Raw genomic sequence first — 15,297 nt, forward strand, 5'->3', positions numbered from 1 at the left:
TGATTGAAATAGTCAGAATTCCCCTAGCGATTCTCTCGGTGGCCAAGATGGGGCTTTTCGATTCAACCCAAGACAATATATACCGATTTGGTAATTATAAAAGAGTGAATCTTATTATCCCCACGATACCGACTTTACTGATAGTTTGTACCATTAAGGGTCGATTCTTTGTACGCCATTTAGTGGAAGCTACTAAGACTGGTAGGTTTGGTTTTTCGGAGGAATCTAAGAACCGTACAGGAGGAAAAGGGGGAAGAAAACAAGAGGGTTTGGTCCGAATTCAACTCAGTAAGTCGACTTATACAAAAGATTAAGAGCATTTAAAGACTTTGAACCATTATTTGCTTGTCTAGAGCTTTCGTGTCCGCATGATCCACCTACCACTGTTTGTGTGGTTGGTTGAACCCAAAATATTAATGAAGACGGAACCTCCAGTCTTTACAGAGAGAAAAAAGAGTCACTTTTAGAGAGAGAGAGATGTGGAAGAGCATAGGAGAGGTGGGGGTGGATGACTATGTGAATGCTGGGCTGAGCTTGGAAGAGGCAAAGAGATTCGACGAAGTGGTGAGAGATGTGATTTCGAAGGTCGAAGGGTCTGACCCAAGAGAGCAATGGAAGGCGTTGGTAGGTTCGAGTGAGCTGAGGCCATCGCACCCATATTCTCTGCATCAGCTCGTCTACTACTCTGTCTACTCAAACTGGGATGACTCCCTTCATGGCCCTCCTCTCTACTGGTTCCCTTCTCTGTACGCCTCTCTCTCTCTTTCCCCTCAGTGTTCAGTGTCCATTGATTCTGATTGGAATTCGAACTTGAGTTTCTTGACTATGGGTTGATGTTTATCTTCTGTGTATTACAGGACTGAATCGAAATCGACAAACTTGGGAAGGTTGATGGAAACTCACTGTCCTAGGCTTCTGGGTTCTTCCTACAATAACCCAATTGAAAGTTTTGGCCTTTTCCGAGAATTCTCTCTCCAACACCCTGATGTGAGATGTTTTCCATTTCAGATAATGATGCCTGATAATATTTTGTGGGGAATCCTTTTCTTCCATTTTGATTTAGTGTTTTCCAATTTCTTTTCTTCCTCAGGTTTATTGGTCGATTGTTCTTGATGAGCTCTCACTGGCATTTTTCTCTTGTCCGAGGTGCATTCTTGACACTACTGACAAATCAAAACCTGGAGGGACATGGCTTCCTGGAGCGGTTTTAAACATCGCTGAGTGTTGTTTACTTCCTTCAAGCCACCCTAGAAAGGAGGATGATAGTGTGGCCGTTGTATGGAGAGATGAAGGCTCTGATGATGACGATGATTCCCATGTCAATCGTATGACACTGAAGGAACTCCGAGAGCAAGTAATGTATGTATTATGATGAACAAATTGTGATTAATTAGGGATAAAGATTGAAACCTTAATCTGAATATGTTCAATGGCTTTGTGAAAAGCATATGATCTTGTTGCCCTTTTGCTTCAGGATGGTGGCAAAGGCATTGGCTGGAGTTTTCGCAAAGGGCGACACAGTAGCAATTGATATGCCAATGACGGTGAATGCGGTGATTATATACCTGGCCATTGTATTGGCCGGATGTATCGTTGTATCAATTGCAGACAGTTTTGCAGCTAAGGAAATTGCTACACGGTTAAGAGTTTCTAAGGCCAAAGGCATATTCACTCAGGTGTCATTTCCTGCCTTTTATGTATTCTGTCTCTCGTTTACCTTATCAGACAGTGTATTTATTCTGTTCGGGTTGCATTCTCAGGACTATATATTTAGAGGAGGTCGGAGATTTCCTTTATACAGGTGAATACAACTTTCTTTCAATCCTGCTCTAACTAGGGTTACCCGAGATTTTCGGGCAACCCCCGACCTGGTTTCCCCCTCTGGGACTTCTCAGTCAAGGGTACTCCGTCTCGGCCTCGCAAGGGTCGGGTACCCGCAAGGTCCGCCAAGGGCTCGCGAGGGTAAGTGAGGCTCGAGGCGAGAGGGAAAGATTCGAGAAGAGAGAGGAAGATTCGTGAGTGTCTAGCGGAGGACTTGAGTCGAGGGGTACCAGACCCACAATCAATCGGCTGAGCTCTCGAGCTTCCGAGATTTTGCTGTTCAGCTTTCTCTCATCGGCTCGCTTCCTCTACGCCGCGATTCTCCCCTCTCTTTGGGTTACCATGGGTTTGGGTTTTCGCTAGACAGAACCTGACCTCGAACCTAAAGCTCAGTTTTCTGTTAGTGGCTTGGGTACCCACGGGACGGATACCCATGAAACCCGTGGGTTCGAATCCCCATGCCCAGCCACAGTTATAACCTCTTCTATTAATTGGATAACATATGTTCGCTTAAACATTTCTGTTTCTGTGTAGTCGAGTGGTGGAGGCCGCTCCATCTAAGGTCATTGTCCTCCCTGCCACTGGAACTGAACTCGGTGTTCAGTTAAGAGAACAGGACTTATCATGGAATGACTTTCTTTCCAACGCAAAAAACCATCCTAGGTAAAATTTACTGTGTTCAAAACTAAAGGCTTTTGTTAGAAAAGAATGCCTTTTAGACATGGGGAACTCTCATTTGGCTGCAGAGGCGTATACTACTTTTGTCCAGCTTATCAGCCCGTGGATGCTATGATTAACATTCTCTTCTCATCTGGTACTACAGGTAAAGAATATGATCCGAGGATACAAGTAATCTTATATGGTTGAAGATATATATATATATATATATATATATGCATTTATTGATGTGTATTCTTGCAGGTGAACCGAAAGCTATCCCCTGGACGCAGCTCTCCCCGATTCGAAGTGCTTGTGATGGATGGGCGCATGTTGATATCCAGCCAGGTGATACATACTGTTGGCCTACAAATCTCGGGTGGGTAATGGGACCAACCCTAATATTTTCATGCTTTCTTGCTGGTGCGACGCTTGCTCTATATCACGGGTCTCCCCTTGGCCGCGGTTTTGGAAAGTTTGTTCAGGCAAGGCACCTTTCGTTGCTGAATTCAGACAAAGCGGGTGAGAAACATTTTGTGCTTTATGTGATTAAATGCTGTTTCAGGATGCAGGAGTTACCGTTCTGGGTACGGTTCCGAGCTTGGTGAAAACATGGAAGAGCACAAAGTGTATGGAAGGCCTTGATTGGTCAAAGATAAAGTAAATATGTATATTCCATTCTAGGAATATTCAAGCAGGGGTTGGTGCAGATTGGATACCTGAGTTTTTTTAAATATCCGACTTCGGTTTTGCTCTCTCGGGTTTCACAGTTAAACTACCCTTTCTCAGCCTCATGAAGGGTGGGTGCCCGAACTTCGGGTACTCACGAGGTGCGGTGAGGGCTCAGTTAACCGTGGAGGCGAGCGAGATTTTGGCCGAGAGGAAGAAAGGGAGGGAGGAATGAGATAGAGGAAGTAGAGAAGGGTGAACGGTGAGATGTCCAGCGAGGTGAGGCGAAAGTTCCCTCGCTCCTCGCGGCCTTCTTCAGTCTTCAGAACCCCTAGTTAGGGGTTTAATGAAAAATGGTCGGGTTTATTGAAATCGCAAAAGAAAAACTCTAACCCCTCGACCCTCGCATGGTCACGCTATTCGTCTCGCGGTCTCTCTTTGCCAAACCTCCACCCCTATTCCCCTCGACTTGACCCTCCCTCTCTCTCCGTCAACTCGGGTTAACCGCAGGTACAGATAACTGCCCGATGAAACCCGACCTCGAACCTGCGGCTTAGATTCTCCAACCCCATGTACCTGAGTTCGCTCTCGCCGGGTCTTGGGTTCTGAATTTCAGTTCCTTAACATATACCACGGGACCTGCTGGTTTGGGTATCTGTCCACCCCTAGCTTCAAGTGATCCGTTTTCTGACTCCATAAACATGGTTTTTCAGGAGTTATGCAACCACGGGTGAAGCTTCCAATGTCGATGACGATCTCTGGATTTCATCGAAATCCGGTTATAAACCCGTGATCGAATGCTGTGGTGGTACAGAACTTTCATCATCTTACATCATAGGATGCCCACTTCAACCTCAGGCTTTTGGAGCATTCAGCACTCCTTCCATGACTACTGGAATCGTCATCCTCGATGAAAATGGCTTCCCTTTCGTAAGAATTTCTCGATTTCAACGTTTATATCTGTTGCAAAGAGACTTTTTGACATCGGTTTTTGGCAGCCCGGTGATGATAAACCCTGTTCCGGAGAGATAGCTTTGTTCCCTCGATACCTCGGGGCCACAGATAGACTCCTGAATGCAGATCATGATGCAGTTTACTTCAAGGGAATGCCTTTCTACAAAGGAATGGTATAGTATTGCAGATGATGATGATCATCATCATTGCCGTCATGCATCATCATATTCTCCTTGGTTCTTTACTGCAGCGTCTCAGAAGGCATGGGGATATCGTGAAGAGAACTGTTGGAGGATATTACACTGTTCAAGGCCGAGCCGATGATACCATGAACCTTGGAGGCATCAAGGTATATATTAGATTTATTACACCTTAAGTGTCATTTTCTGAAACTTTTCCTTTTTTAAGTTTGTGATTGTTTCTGGAAAATGCAGACGAGCTCTATTGAGATTGAACGAGTTTGTGACAATGCCGATCAGTGCGTTTCCGAGACCGCTGCAATCAGCGTGGCACCGAGAGATGGCGGTCCGGAAATGCTGGCCATACTCGTGGTCTTGAAGAAAGGGTTTAAAAAGAAACCTGAAGAACTGAAGAATATGTTCTCCAGAGCTATCCAGAGAGATCTCAATCCTCTCTTCAAGGTTCGAACTCGTGTGAGATTTTTACGTTTTCGATCGAGAGAGAGAGCGATTATTATGAGGGTTTTTTTTAATGTTGCGAGAGAATTCGTGTTTTTTTGCAGGTAAGCATTGTTAAGATTGTGCCCGAGTTTCCAAGAACAGCTTCGAACAAGTTACTGAGGAGAGTTCTGAGAGATGAGATGAAGCAGGAACTGTCCGTATGGAGCAGAATCTGAACTGGAACATGTCCACGGATTCACAGTACGGAGCAGAATCTAAACTGGAACAATGATCGTAGAATCACAGTCACTGTATCTTACTTTTCAATAAATTGTTTACTTTAATCTTCGGTTTGAATAGCCAATGAATATACTATATATATATATGCGTGTATATAAATGTAAGGACTGTTATATGAGATGTGATTGTTTAATTATGTGGGTTTGTAAAACCAATACAAAAATCTCGGTTTTAAAAATGTGAAAATCATTTTCGCAAATGGTAACATCAATGGGGAGGGGGGGGGAGCCTTTAACTGAATATAAAGGTTTATGATATGATTGCAATTTGCATTTTATATCATTATAATAGTTTTGATTTAATCTAGAATTTGGTGATAAAATTATAGTGTATAAAAGAAAATAACATTTCATTTCAATACGTAACCGATCTTATTATCTCTTGTGCCTCCTGACACGGTCCCGAATTATCTCTTGTGCCTCCTGACACGGTCCCGAAGACAAATGTGAAGTAAACGTTAATAATAATATTTGTAAAATTCCTTGTCAAGTTTTAGTGTTTAGACATACTTTTAGGTCAGAAATTAAACAAATGAAAAATAAAGGGGTCAAATGTTAAACAAAAAAAGCAAAAGAGAGGGCCCCACAAAAAAGATCAACCGCATTTTCCAAAGGCCAAACCTTTTGTTCTCCTCCCTTCACTCTCTCGATTTCTTTCTCACCCCTTACTTCAAATTTTTATTTCTTCTTGTCATTTTCAGTACCGTGTCAGGGCTGGCATCTGATCATCGTCAACCTTTGTTTAATCCCCTCAATTTCTCAGTTAAACCCTAATTCATGTGAATTATCGCTCCTAATGTACCGATTTCTGGGGTTTCCTTGATGAGCAACCGTCGGAGGATTTTGTGACACGGTGGAGGGAGCGGTAAGATGGCGCGGCAAATGACTTCCTCCCAGTTTCACAAATCGAAGACTCTCGACAACAAATACGTCAGCTTAATTTCCTCAATTTTCTCGGATTTAAATCGGGGGTTGATTTCTTTTGTCTGGTTTCGTTTAGGGTTCCGTTAGCTTTTTCGGGTTTGTTCAATGGGTGATTTTGTAATTGAGATGCGGGATTGGAGTGTGAATTGTGTGGAATCGTCGGAGTTTATGCTCTTTTGTTTCTTTTTCTGCTAAAAGCTTGTACTTTACGGGGGAGATTTCCTTTACTATTATATGCACATTCCAAGAACGGTTCTTGATTTTGGGCGCAGATGCTGGGAGATGAAATTGGGAAAGGAGCTTATGGTCGAGTTTATAAAGGATTAGATCTTGAAAATGGGGACTTTGTGGCCATTAAGCAAGTCTCCTTGGAGAATATTGCTCAGGAGGATCTTAATATTATCATGGTTTGTTCCTTTCTTTTTCCAGTCTTGGTATTGCTCCGGAGGATCTTCCTCAGCATCTTACATTGTGCGAACATGTGTAGTTGCTCCTTCTTGCGTGTATTGTATTCCGTAGGCTTTAATCAGTTCGTGCAGAGCTGTTGGGCGATGTATTTTGTGGATTAGATTTTGTAAAGGAGTTTGTGATCTCATATGCTGTAGTTTTACTCATAGAGTTTGGAAGGTTGTTGGACAGCTCCAGGGGAGAGAAGGGGGTGGGATGGGTGGAAAATAGATTTCTGTTGTGCCATTTTTATCGGTTTCTTTCCTTTCTCAGTTAAATGCATTGCTGACTGAATCCTGGTTTTACATGTGGATGCTGTTCGGCTGTTGGGATGATTTCTCCAGCAAGAAATCGATCTATTGAAGGTGGCTGCTTTCTTCCACGATACTTTCTTGTTCCACGATATGTTCTTTAGCTTTAGGATGGGCATGGACCTGCAAACTGATGAGCTTTATTCAGGGTTTTGCATTCACCTCGGTGAAGGGCAATAGGCTGTATAACATTTCTTTTGTCCTACTTGGGATAGAGGTTGTTTTTGTCTCTGTTGTTGAATGGAGTATATAACTGTTTCATATGTAGGCTACATTGATGCTAAGTATGCTGGAACTGAAGTCAAATCAATCACCATTTTAATTGCCGCATTTTTGTTCCTCCTGATTTCTTAGTTCTGCGGGTAAAAGATTTATCTCTCTTTCCCCCATCTAAGATGATCTTTTCAATGCAGAACTTGAACCATAAAAACATTGTGAAATATCTTGGGTCATTGAAGACAAAGACTCACCTTCATATTATTCTGGAGTAAGTAAGTTTGTCTTCACTTTGGTTCTTTTGGGCTATCGTTTGGAAACTGAAGTGGTGCTTGTGGTTTGCAGGTATGTTGAAAATGGCTCACTTGCAAACATTATAAAACCAAATAAATTTGGACCTTTCCCAGAATCGCTGGTAGCAGTTTACATTGCTCAGGTCAGTATATATATCCTTCTAGTGAAATTATTCTTTCTGTACCGTGTACTAATTAGTGAAATAGGTCTTGGAAGGCTTGGTATATCTGCATGAACAGGGTGTGATTCATCGCGATATCAAGGGTGCGAACATTTTGACAACCAAGGAGGTGTGATTTGCTATTCCTTCTGAATCTTAATAGTTAATTTGGTACATGTCATTTCTGGGAATAGGGAGATAGCCTCTGCTTGCTCTTATGCTGTTTTGGGTATCTTTAATTCTTATTTAATTCAAGATGTATTGTGTTCTGTGAATTTGGAGATGCATAAGATTCTCTTAAGTTATACACGAGACATGCTTGACTATCTTAATACCTCAGGGTCTTGTCAAGCTTGCTGACTTTGGAGTTGCAACTAAACTAAATGAGGCTGATGTCAACACTCATTCAGTAGTAGGAACTCCATACTGGATGGCCCCAGAGGTGCATTTTAATGAGATATGTATTTACCATTAGGATATTTTGCAAAGGTCTATGTTAAAGTCGTAATGGTCCTTTTTTTTTTTGCTTTGCTGGCATGTTTTGTGTTGTTCTCTCTTCTATAGAATTCTTACCTGTGTGTTTATCGAGATTCAAATTCTGTTTCAGGTTATTGAAATGTCCGGAGTTTGTGCTGCTTCTGACATTTGGAGTGTTGGGTGCACAGTTATCGAGCTTTTGACGTGTGTGCCTCCTTACTATGATTTGCAACCCATGCCGGCCCTCTTCCGTATTGTTCAGGTTTTGTCAATGTCTTATGAGTTCGTTTGAGCCAAAATGGATTTTAGCTGCTTCTTTATTCCCTTTTTCTGTTATCCTAACTCTTCCTTGTATATAGTTTCTCTCCTTGAATAATGCAAAAGCTGTAAGCAGGAAGCGGCTCACGCCCTTTCTTTCATGTTCTTTTATTCAGGATGACCACCCTCCGATTCCTGATAGCCTGTCTCCAGACATTACTGACTTCCTGCGTCAGTGCTTTAAGAAGGTGATTTTGGATTTAAAGTTTGATATTTGTTACTGTTTACTGTTTAGGCACTAGCCTTTTTCCTGTCCGCCTCTTTTCTGAAACCTGGACACTTTTAGTTTATTCAAAATCCGGTGGATACATTGATTTCTATCTTCATATTACAGGATGCTAGGCAGAGGCCTGATGCTAAGACACTGCTTTCTCACCCCTGGATACGGAACTCTAGACGTGCATTGCAGTCATCACTCCGTCATAGTGGAACTCTCAGGTGAGAACCTGTAAATTTTTATGCTAATTTCTGTAGTAGAATTTCAAACTTTATTATCTTATGTTAAAGTTAGTTCAAGTTCACTTTGTTTCACTAAACTAAAAATTTCTTCCTTGGGAAATTTCATTTCTGCAGATATATTCAGGAAGCCTCTGCAGAATCAGAAAGTGCTGATGAAGATGGCCAAGGTGCAACTGAAACCCTTCCAGCGGTAAAACTGAGTATATCAAAAACTGTGAGATTTTTCAGTCATATTTTAATTTTGAATTTACGATTAGTCAAAATTTCAAAGATGAAGATAAGAAGAAGTGAGAGCTACCTTTTCATCCTGGCACAATAGGGATGAGCTTTGTTAAAGCTACTCATTCGAGCCCTTATTTTTCATCAGAAATCGAAAAGCAAATTACATCTTGAGGAGGTTGCAAGTTTGAGATCGGACAAGGATCAATCCTTACCCAGTGATCTTGATGATGAACGAGCAGATAATTCGGAAGATGGTCTAATGTCAGATCAGGTTCCTACATTTTCTATTCACGGGCAATCGGCCCTTCAATCTGGCTCTAGCTTAGTCTCTTCAGATGCAAAGATGCCTTCTCAAGATTTATCAGAGTATCATGGGAAGTTTGACCATGATGAAACACCTGAAAATGGTGAAGTGGAAACTTCTGAAACAAGGAGAAATATTGTAGGAACAAAACAGGTGGAAAAAGAAAGTTCCTTCCTGGCTGAACAGGCATCACGTGGTTTTGGACAAAAGGGCCAAGATCGTGGTCTTCACAAGGTCGGTCTCATCCTATTACTCTTTCAGATAATATGCCCAATGATAAGGGAAATGCTATTGTTTATGTGTTGGGTTGAGTGATTAGTTCCAAAGTTTCTTAGTGATCATAACAAACAGTCTGTGTTTTACTTTTTAGTTTTTTGCTTTGCAAATTCCATAACCTCATACTCTGATGTTTCTCACTGGAACGAGTTTGTGTTTCGTGACCTGGTCATGATTAAGCATCTGAATTCTTTGTATGATTCTTCTAATGATGCATGTACTAATTGTAACAGGATTCTAGATTTCCATAGTTGGGTGAATGTATTCATATTAAGTGCTTTAATTCAAAATAACCCCTTTTATTAAGGGAAGGTACTAAGATGATGTTTTCCTTTGTTGTTTCTACTTTGAAGACTGTGAAGACTCCATCAAATGTTGGAGGGAATGAACTGACTAGATTTAGTGATCCTCCTGGAGATGCTTCTTTGGATGATCTGTTTCATCCATTGGATAAAGGTACTGAACGAAAACCAAATGAAGCCTTAACATCTGCACCCACATCAAATGTCAACCAGGACGATTCTCCTGTGGCCGATGGTGGAAAGAATGACTTGGCCACAAAGTTGAGAGCTACAATTGCTCAGAAACAAATGGAGGGTGAAACTGGGCAGTCAAATGATGGTGGTGACCTTTTCCGCTTGATGATGGGTGTTCTAAAGGATGATGTTATAGACATTGATGGTTTGGTATGTCTTGAATAAAATATGCAGGTTTGATAATTTGAATAGTACCCTATATAACATTTCTTTTGGTGTATTTTTTCTCAGGTATTTGATGAAAAATTGCCTGCGGAGAATCTCTTTCCTCTGCAGGTATTCAACAATTTTATACCTTGAGACTCCTGCAATCTGTTGGCATTCTGTATAATGCTGTTGTAGACTTTGATCAAGTCACATATTGTTCTAAGTGAGGAAATATTTGGGGAATTGTAGGATAATGTTGGATTTAAAACTTTAGCTTCTGCTCCTTTTTGCTGTTACATGTTTTCTAGTGATTTGCATATTTTGGTATTTATTTTCGATTTATTTGATAGGCAGTCGAGTTTAGCAGATTAATGAGCTGTTTGAGGCCGGATGAATCAGAAGATACAATAGTATCTACCTGTCAAAAACTTATTGGTATATTTCGTCAAAGATCTGCGCAGAAAGCTGTTTTTGTTACACAGCATGGTTTCCTGCCTCTAATGGATCTGCTCGACATTCCTAAATCTCGTGTAAGTTTATTCGTGAGAGGCAGGTTTGTTGTCTTTCATCATCAGTAGTCATCAACTTGCTGCAATTATCAACTGGAATATGGTTGGGATAACATTTTTTGGCGTTTACAGGTTATATGCTCCGTGCTGCAGCTGATAAACGAAATCATTAAAGATAACACAGACTTCCAGGAAAATGCTTGTCTTGTTGGCCTTGTAAGTCTTTATCTTACGAACTTAGTTCTGTGATTGTCGAGTTACCAGATAGTTCCTTGGTATAGTTGTCTGGGTGTTTCAAATCAATTTCATGATAATCGACTGTAGTGATCAAAGGTGGGATATCCACGTGGCCTGTCAAGACTAGTTGGGTGGTTGTACAGTTTATCCATGGTGTTCTCACCTTGTTTCCAAGTTCATGAATTAACTGTTGCTCTGTAACTAGTCATCTGTAGTTTTTTCCTGTTATGACTTCAAAGGTACTATGAGCGTTGATTATTCCAAGTCAAATGTCAGATACCTGTTGTCATGAGTTTTGCTGGTCCTGATCGGGATCGTTCGCGAGAAGTTCGTAGGGAAGCGGCCTATTTCTTGCAGCAGCTCTGTCAATCAAGGTTGTTATGGGTTTCCTCATGTTTTTGTTGCTTTTCTTCATTTATCTGCTCTAAGGCTTGAGTTGACATGAAAACTTCTTTTCAGCTCGTTGACGTTGCAAATGTTCATTGCTTGCCGAGGCATACCCGTTTTGGTTGGATTCCTTGAAGCTGATTACGCAAAATACAGGTTTGTACTCCTTGCACTATCCTTTTGTGGTGACCAGGTTTGTTTTCCTAATTTTTTTTCGTGTTAGCATATTAATTGAAAAGATTATTACAAGGTTCTAATGGAAGGGCTGGCTTGGCTCACGGTAAGATTACTTGCCGTGAGGTCTGAGGTCGTAGGTTCGAATCAGCCTCTCTGCATAAAAAGCAGGGGTAAGGCTGCCTAGTATATTCTCTTCCCCAGCACCCCCACCAGGTGGGGACTCAAACTGGGTTGGTCCTATTACGAGGTTTGTGGTGCCTGCATAGGGTCATGCCGATTGCTTTTTTGTTAGTCTTAGGCAGCATTCAGCTCTGATTATCCTTCTATTCTTATGAATCTTTGTGCATAATCTCTGGTGTGCATCCTAGTTGGAGAACAACAATCACGATTTCTCACTGCATGACCATTTTCTTTGTTTAGAACTTCTGTTTTTTAGCTACCTCAGTATATTTTACCCCTTGCTGTTATTTATGTTCATTGTAAACTATTCTGATCCGAGCTTTTATGTCCAGGGAGATGGTTCACTTAGCGATTGATGGGATGTGGCAGGTATTTAAGCTCCAGAGATCAACCCCGAGAAATGACTTCTGTCGTATAGCTGCAAAGAATGGAATTCTGCTTAGATTAATCAACACTCTGTACAGCTTGAATGAGGCGACTCGATTGGCTTCTATATCAGGGGGCACCTTGGCTGTGGATGGTCAAGCTCCACGGGCACGCTCTGGTCAACTTGATCCTAATCATCCTATTTTTATTCAAAATGAGCTATCACTCAGTGCTATTGATCAGCCTGACGCATTGAAAACTAGACATGGAGGTGGTGAAGAGCCTTCTCGTGCTTCTACTTCACAATCCCAAAGATTAGACGTCAATCAGCCAGATCCCAGACACCCAGACGGTGAGAGGCCCAGATCGAGCAGTGTTGCACCAGAGGCTTCAACTTCAACTGCAGAAGTTGATGTTAGACAGCAGAGGATATCCCTCTCTGCCAACAGGACATCTACAGACAGGCTTCAGAAGTTGGCGGAAGGTGCATCTAATGGTTTTCCGAGCACGATCGCCTCTCAACCCGAACAAGTTCGGCCTTTGCTTAGCTTGCTGGAGAAGGAACCTCCTTCCAGACATTTTTCTGGTCAACTGGATTATGTGAAGCACATCACTGGTATAGAGAGACATGAAAGCATACTTCCCCTTCTGCATGCGACAAATGAGAAGAAAACTAATGAAGAGCTAGATTTTTTGATGGCTGAATTTGCAGGTAATTTCTAATGTTCAACTGGCCATTTATCGTCCTTATCTTCAAGAACAATGTCTGGCATTCAGTTTAGGTTTACAAATTCACAGGATATGTATCTTCGAGAGTCTATATTTAGGGGCTAAAATTGGGGCGTAATATATTTTCTTTGGGCATGCTTGTCAATTTCTTGATTTTGTTTTAGGATGTGGCTAGATGGAAATGTCATATTTGGTGTAGCTGATTCTGCCGTTGGCATGTGTTTTGAATTATTTTTTCTTCATCTTATCATTACATTGTTTCTTCAGAGGTCTCTGGGCGTGGAAGAGAAAATGGTAATCTTGATACCACAACTAGATATTCCAGTAAAACAGTGACAAAGAAGGTTGCAGCTACTGAAGGAGCTGCTTCTACATCTGGGATTGTATCTCAGACGGCATCTGGAGTACTCTCAGGTTCAGGTGTTCTAAATGCTAGACCTGGTAGTGCCACATCATCCGGTTTACTTGCCCACATGGTTTCAACACTGAATGCGGACGTTGCCCGGGAGTACTTGGAGAAAGTGGCTGATCTCCTCCTCGAATTTGCTCGGGCGGATACAACAGTAAAATCATACATGTGTAGCCAAAGCTTGCTTAGTCGTCTTTTCCAGATGTTCAACCGTGTAGAACCTCCTATCCTTCTGAAGGTACTGTAAATGTTGTGATATATTTTTTTATATGGATGGTTCAATGGTCTTTGTTTTGCACACCTACTGTGTTTTTGTCTTGCTCAGTTACTAGAGTGCATCAATCACTTATCCACCGATCCAAATTGCTTGGAGAACCTTCAGCGGGCAGATGCGATTAAGCATTTGATCCCCAACCTCGAGCTTAAGGATGGGCCTCTTGTGTATCAAATCCACCATGAGGTTACCTTCTTCACTTGCATATAAAAGCAGTATATCTGTAGGTTGGAAAGATTGGAGTTTTGATCCTTATTGATTCACGGGTCTTTTTGGAAATAGGAATCATGCAAAACGAAAGTCATTTGAATTATAAGCCTTAAATGAACTTGGTTTCTGCTTTTCCATTTTTGTAGTTTACCCCAGGGGCTGATGTATCTGCTTACACTTTTTCTGAAGGTGCTTAGCGCGCTATTCAACCTGTGCAAGATAAACAAGAGGAGACAGGAACAAGCGGCCGAAAATGGAATCATACCGCACCTGATGCATTTTATAATGACGGATTCTCCTCTGAAACAGTATGCATTACCGCTACTGTGTGATATGGCGCATGCATCTCGTAATTCGAGAGAGCAGTTAAGGGCCCATGGTGGTCTAGATGTATACTTGAGCTTGCTGGACGATGAATTTTGGTCTGTGATAGCCTTAGATTCAATTGCTGTCTGCTTGGCTCATGACAATGACAACCGAAAGGTGGAGCATGCTTTGCTTAAGAAGGATTCTATCCAGAAACTGGTTAAATTCTTCCAGAGCTGTCCAGAGAGACACTTTGTGCACATATTGGAGCCATTCTTGAAGATTATCACGTATGTGGTTTTGAATTCATACTCTGTTCAAGTGTTATAACACGAAATCATTGAATCTGTTTCATATGTCCATGTGTAGTGAATGGACAAGGGCTTCTCGTGTTTTTTCTCATCTAATCGTTGAATTCCATCCATGGTGCAGGAAATCATCTCGAATCAATACAACCTTAGCTGTAAATGGGTTGACTCCTTTACTTATCTCGAGGCTGGACCACCAAGACGCCATTGCTCGGCTTAATCTCTTGAAACTTATCAAGGTTGGTTGTGCTGCTTTCCCCTTATGTAGGTTTAGGATATTATGGTTAATACAACTGTTTTTTTTTTGTTGAGAAAACGAATAGCTTAGATGGTATAATATGTCTTAACATAAGACAACAACACCTCTTGGGATTTGTCCCATGGTTTCAGGCTGTGTATGAGCACCATCCACGGCCAAAACAGCTAATTGTAGAGAATGACCTCCCTCAGAAACTGAAAAACCTCATAGAGGAACGGCGAGATGGACAGCGTTCAGGAGGACAAGTTCTTGTTAAACAAATGGCTACATCTCTTCTCAAAGCCCTTCACATCAACACTGTCTTATGAAAAATCCATCCTTTGTCCATTTTACGAATCTTTCTCCTGAGTGTATATTTTGTTCCGATTCCTTTTTTGAGGAAGATTTAGCGATGATTGTCGCTTTTGTCAACTGTATATTTCTCAGATTTCGAACCATACAAACACCAGGAGATGGCAGAGGTCGAATCTAAGGCTTTGTAATGGAAGCGGTGGTGGTTGTCTGGTGGCTCTGCTGTTTTTAGGCCCCCAAGAGCTGCCGACAACTCAGGTTTTGTGGTCTGTTTTTCTGTCTCTTGCTTGGTGTGGAAGTTACCTTTTTAGGTTTGTAATATGCGTGGGCTCTACGTAACATGAAATGTGACGTGAACGTGATTGTGTTGAATCCTCACCAGTGAGCCTGTGTTATGAAGTGTTTGTTTGCAAACTCCGTTGTTTGGAAGGTGAGGAAAGGCTATAGTTTGATAGATAAATTTAGGGTTGGGCATGTGGGTGGGTATCCGAAATTCGGAAATTCAAACCGCAATGAGTGAAAGGTCATATCTTTTGTTAGTGAA

General features: G+C 41.6%; 2 protein-coding genes across 11 annotated transcripts; both read left to right on the plus strand.

The window, feature by feature from the left end:
* The first annotated feature begins 145 nt into the window (after positions 1–145).
* Positions 146–5,157, plus strand: LOC104822677 (probable acyl-activating enzyme 18, peroxisomal). Of its 7 annotated transcripts, XM_010553971.1 has the most exons (15): positions 436–746; positions 858–987; positions 1,064–1,359; positions 1,475–1,676; positions 1,761–1,801; positions 2,356–2,484; positions 2,568–2,644; positions 2,743–2,826; positions 2,955–2,963; positions 3,051–3,138; positions 3,861–4,077; positions 4,146–4,274; positions 4,352–4,450; positions 4,536–4,742; positions 4,844–5,157. In XM_010553971.1, the coding sequence occupies exons 1-15, from the start codon at positions 478–480 to the stop codon at positions 4,955–4,957; spliced, it is 2,091 nt and encodes a 696-aa protein (XP_010552273.1). In that variant the 5' UTR covers positions 436–477; the 3' UTR covers positions 4,958–5,157. The 7 variants fall into 7 exon arrangements, with proteins under 7 accessions (XP_019059114.1, XP_010552273.1, XP_010552275.1 ...); XM_019203569.1 differs by adding an exon at positions 146–288 and having other exon boundaries at positions 1,091–1,359; positions 1,475–1,801; positions 2,743–2,963; positions 3,044–3,138; XM_010553973.1 differs by lacking the exon at positions 3,051–3,138 and having other exon boundaries at positions 2,955–3,000.
* Positions 5,158–5,667: 510 nt separating this feature from the next.
* Positions 5,668–15,131, plus strand: LOC104822679 (MAP3K epsilon protein kinase 1). Of its 4 annotated transcripts, none has more exons than XM_019203573.1 (24): positions 5,668–5,991; positions 6,217–6,351; positions 6,736–6,756; positions 7,116–7,189; positions 7,264–7,354; positions 7,419–7,502; positions 7,713–7,814; positions 7,980–8,111; positions 8,284–8,355; positions 8,502–8,605; positions 8,741–8,840; positions 8,994–9,386; positions 9,782–10,114; positions 10,196–10,240; positions 10,462–10,641; positions 10,753–10,836; positions 11,134–11,231; positions 11,317–11,400; positions 11,934–12,679; positions 12,964–13,343; positions 13,431–13,565; positions 13,779–14,185; positions 14,328–14,442; positions 14,594–15,131. In XM_019203573.1, exons 2-24 carry the CDS (start codon positions 6,217–6,219, stop codon positions 14,768–14,770), a joined length of 4,092 nt encoding a protein of 1,363 aa, XP_019059118.1. In that variant the 5' UTR covers positions 5,668–5,991; the 3' UTR covers positions 14,771–15,131. The 4 variants fall into 4 exon arrangements, with proteins under 4 accessions (XP_019059118.1, XP_010552279.1, XP_010552280.1 ...); XM_010553977.2 differs by having other exon boundaries at positions 5,668–5,950; XM_010553978.1 differs by having other exon boundaries at positions 5,668–5,950; positions 8,741–8,816.
* Positions 15,132–15,297: the final 166 nt, after the last annotated feature.

The sequence above is a fragment of the Tarenaya hassleriana genome, unplaced genomic scaffold, assembly GCF_000463585.1.
Source record: "Tarenaya hassleriana unplaced genomic scaffold, ASM46358v1 Cleome37, whole genome shotgun sequence".
Classification (NCBI taxonomy): domain Eukaryota; kingdom Viridiplantae; phylum Streptophyta; class Magnoliopsida; order Brassicales; family Cleomaceae; genus Tarenaya; species Tarenaya hassleriana.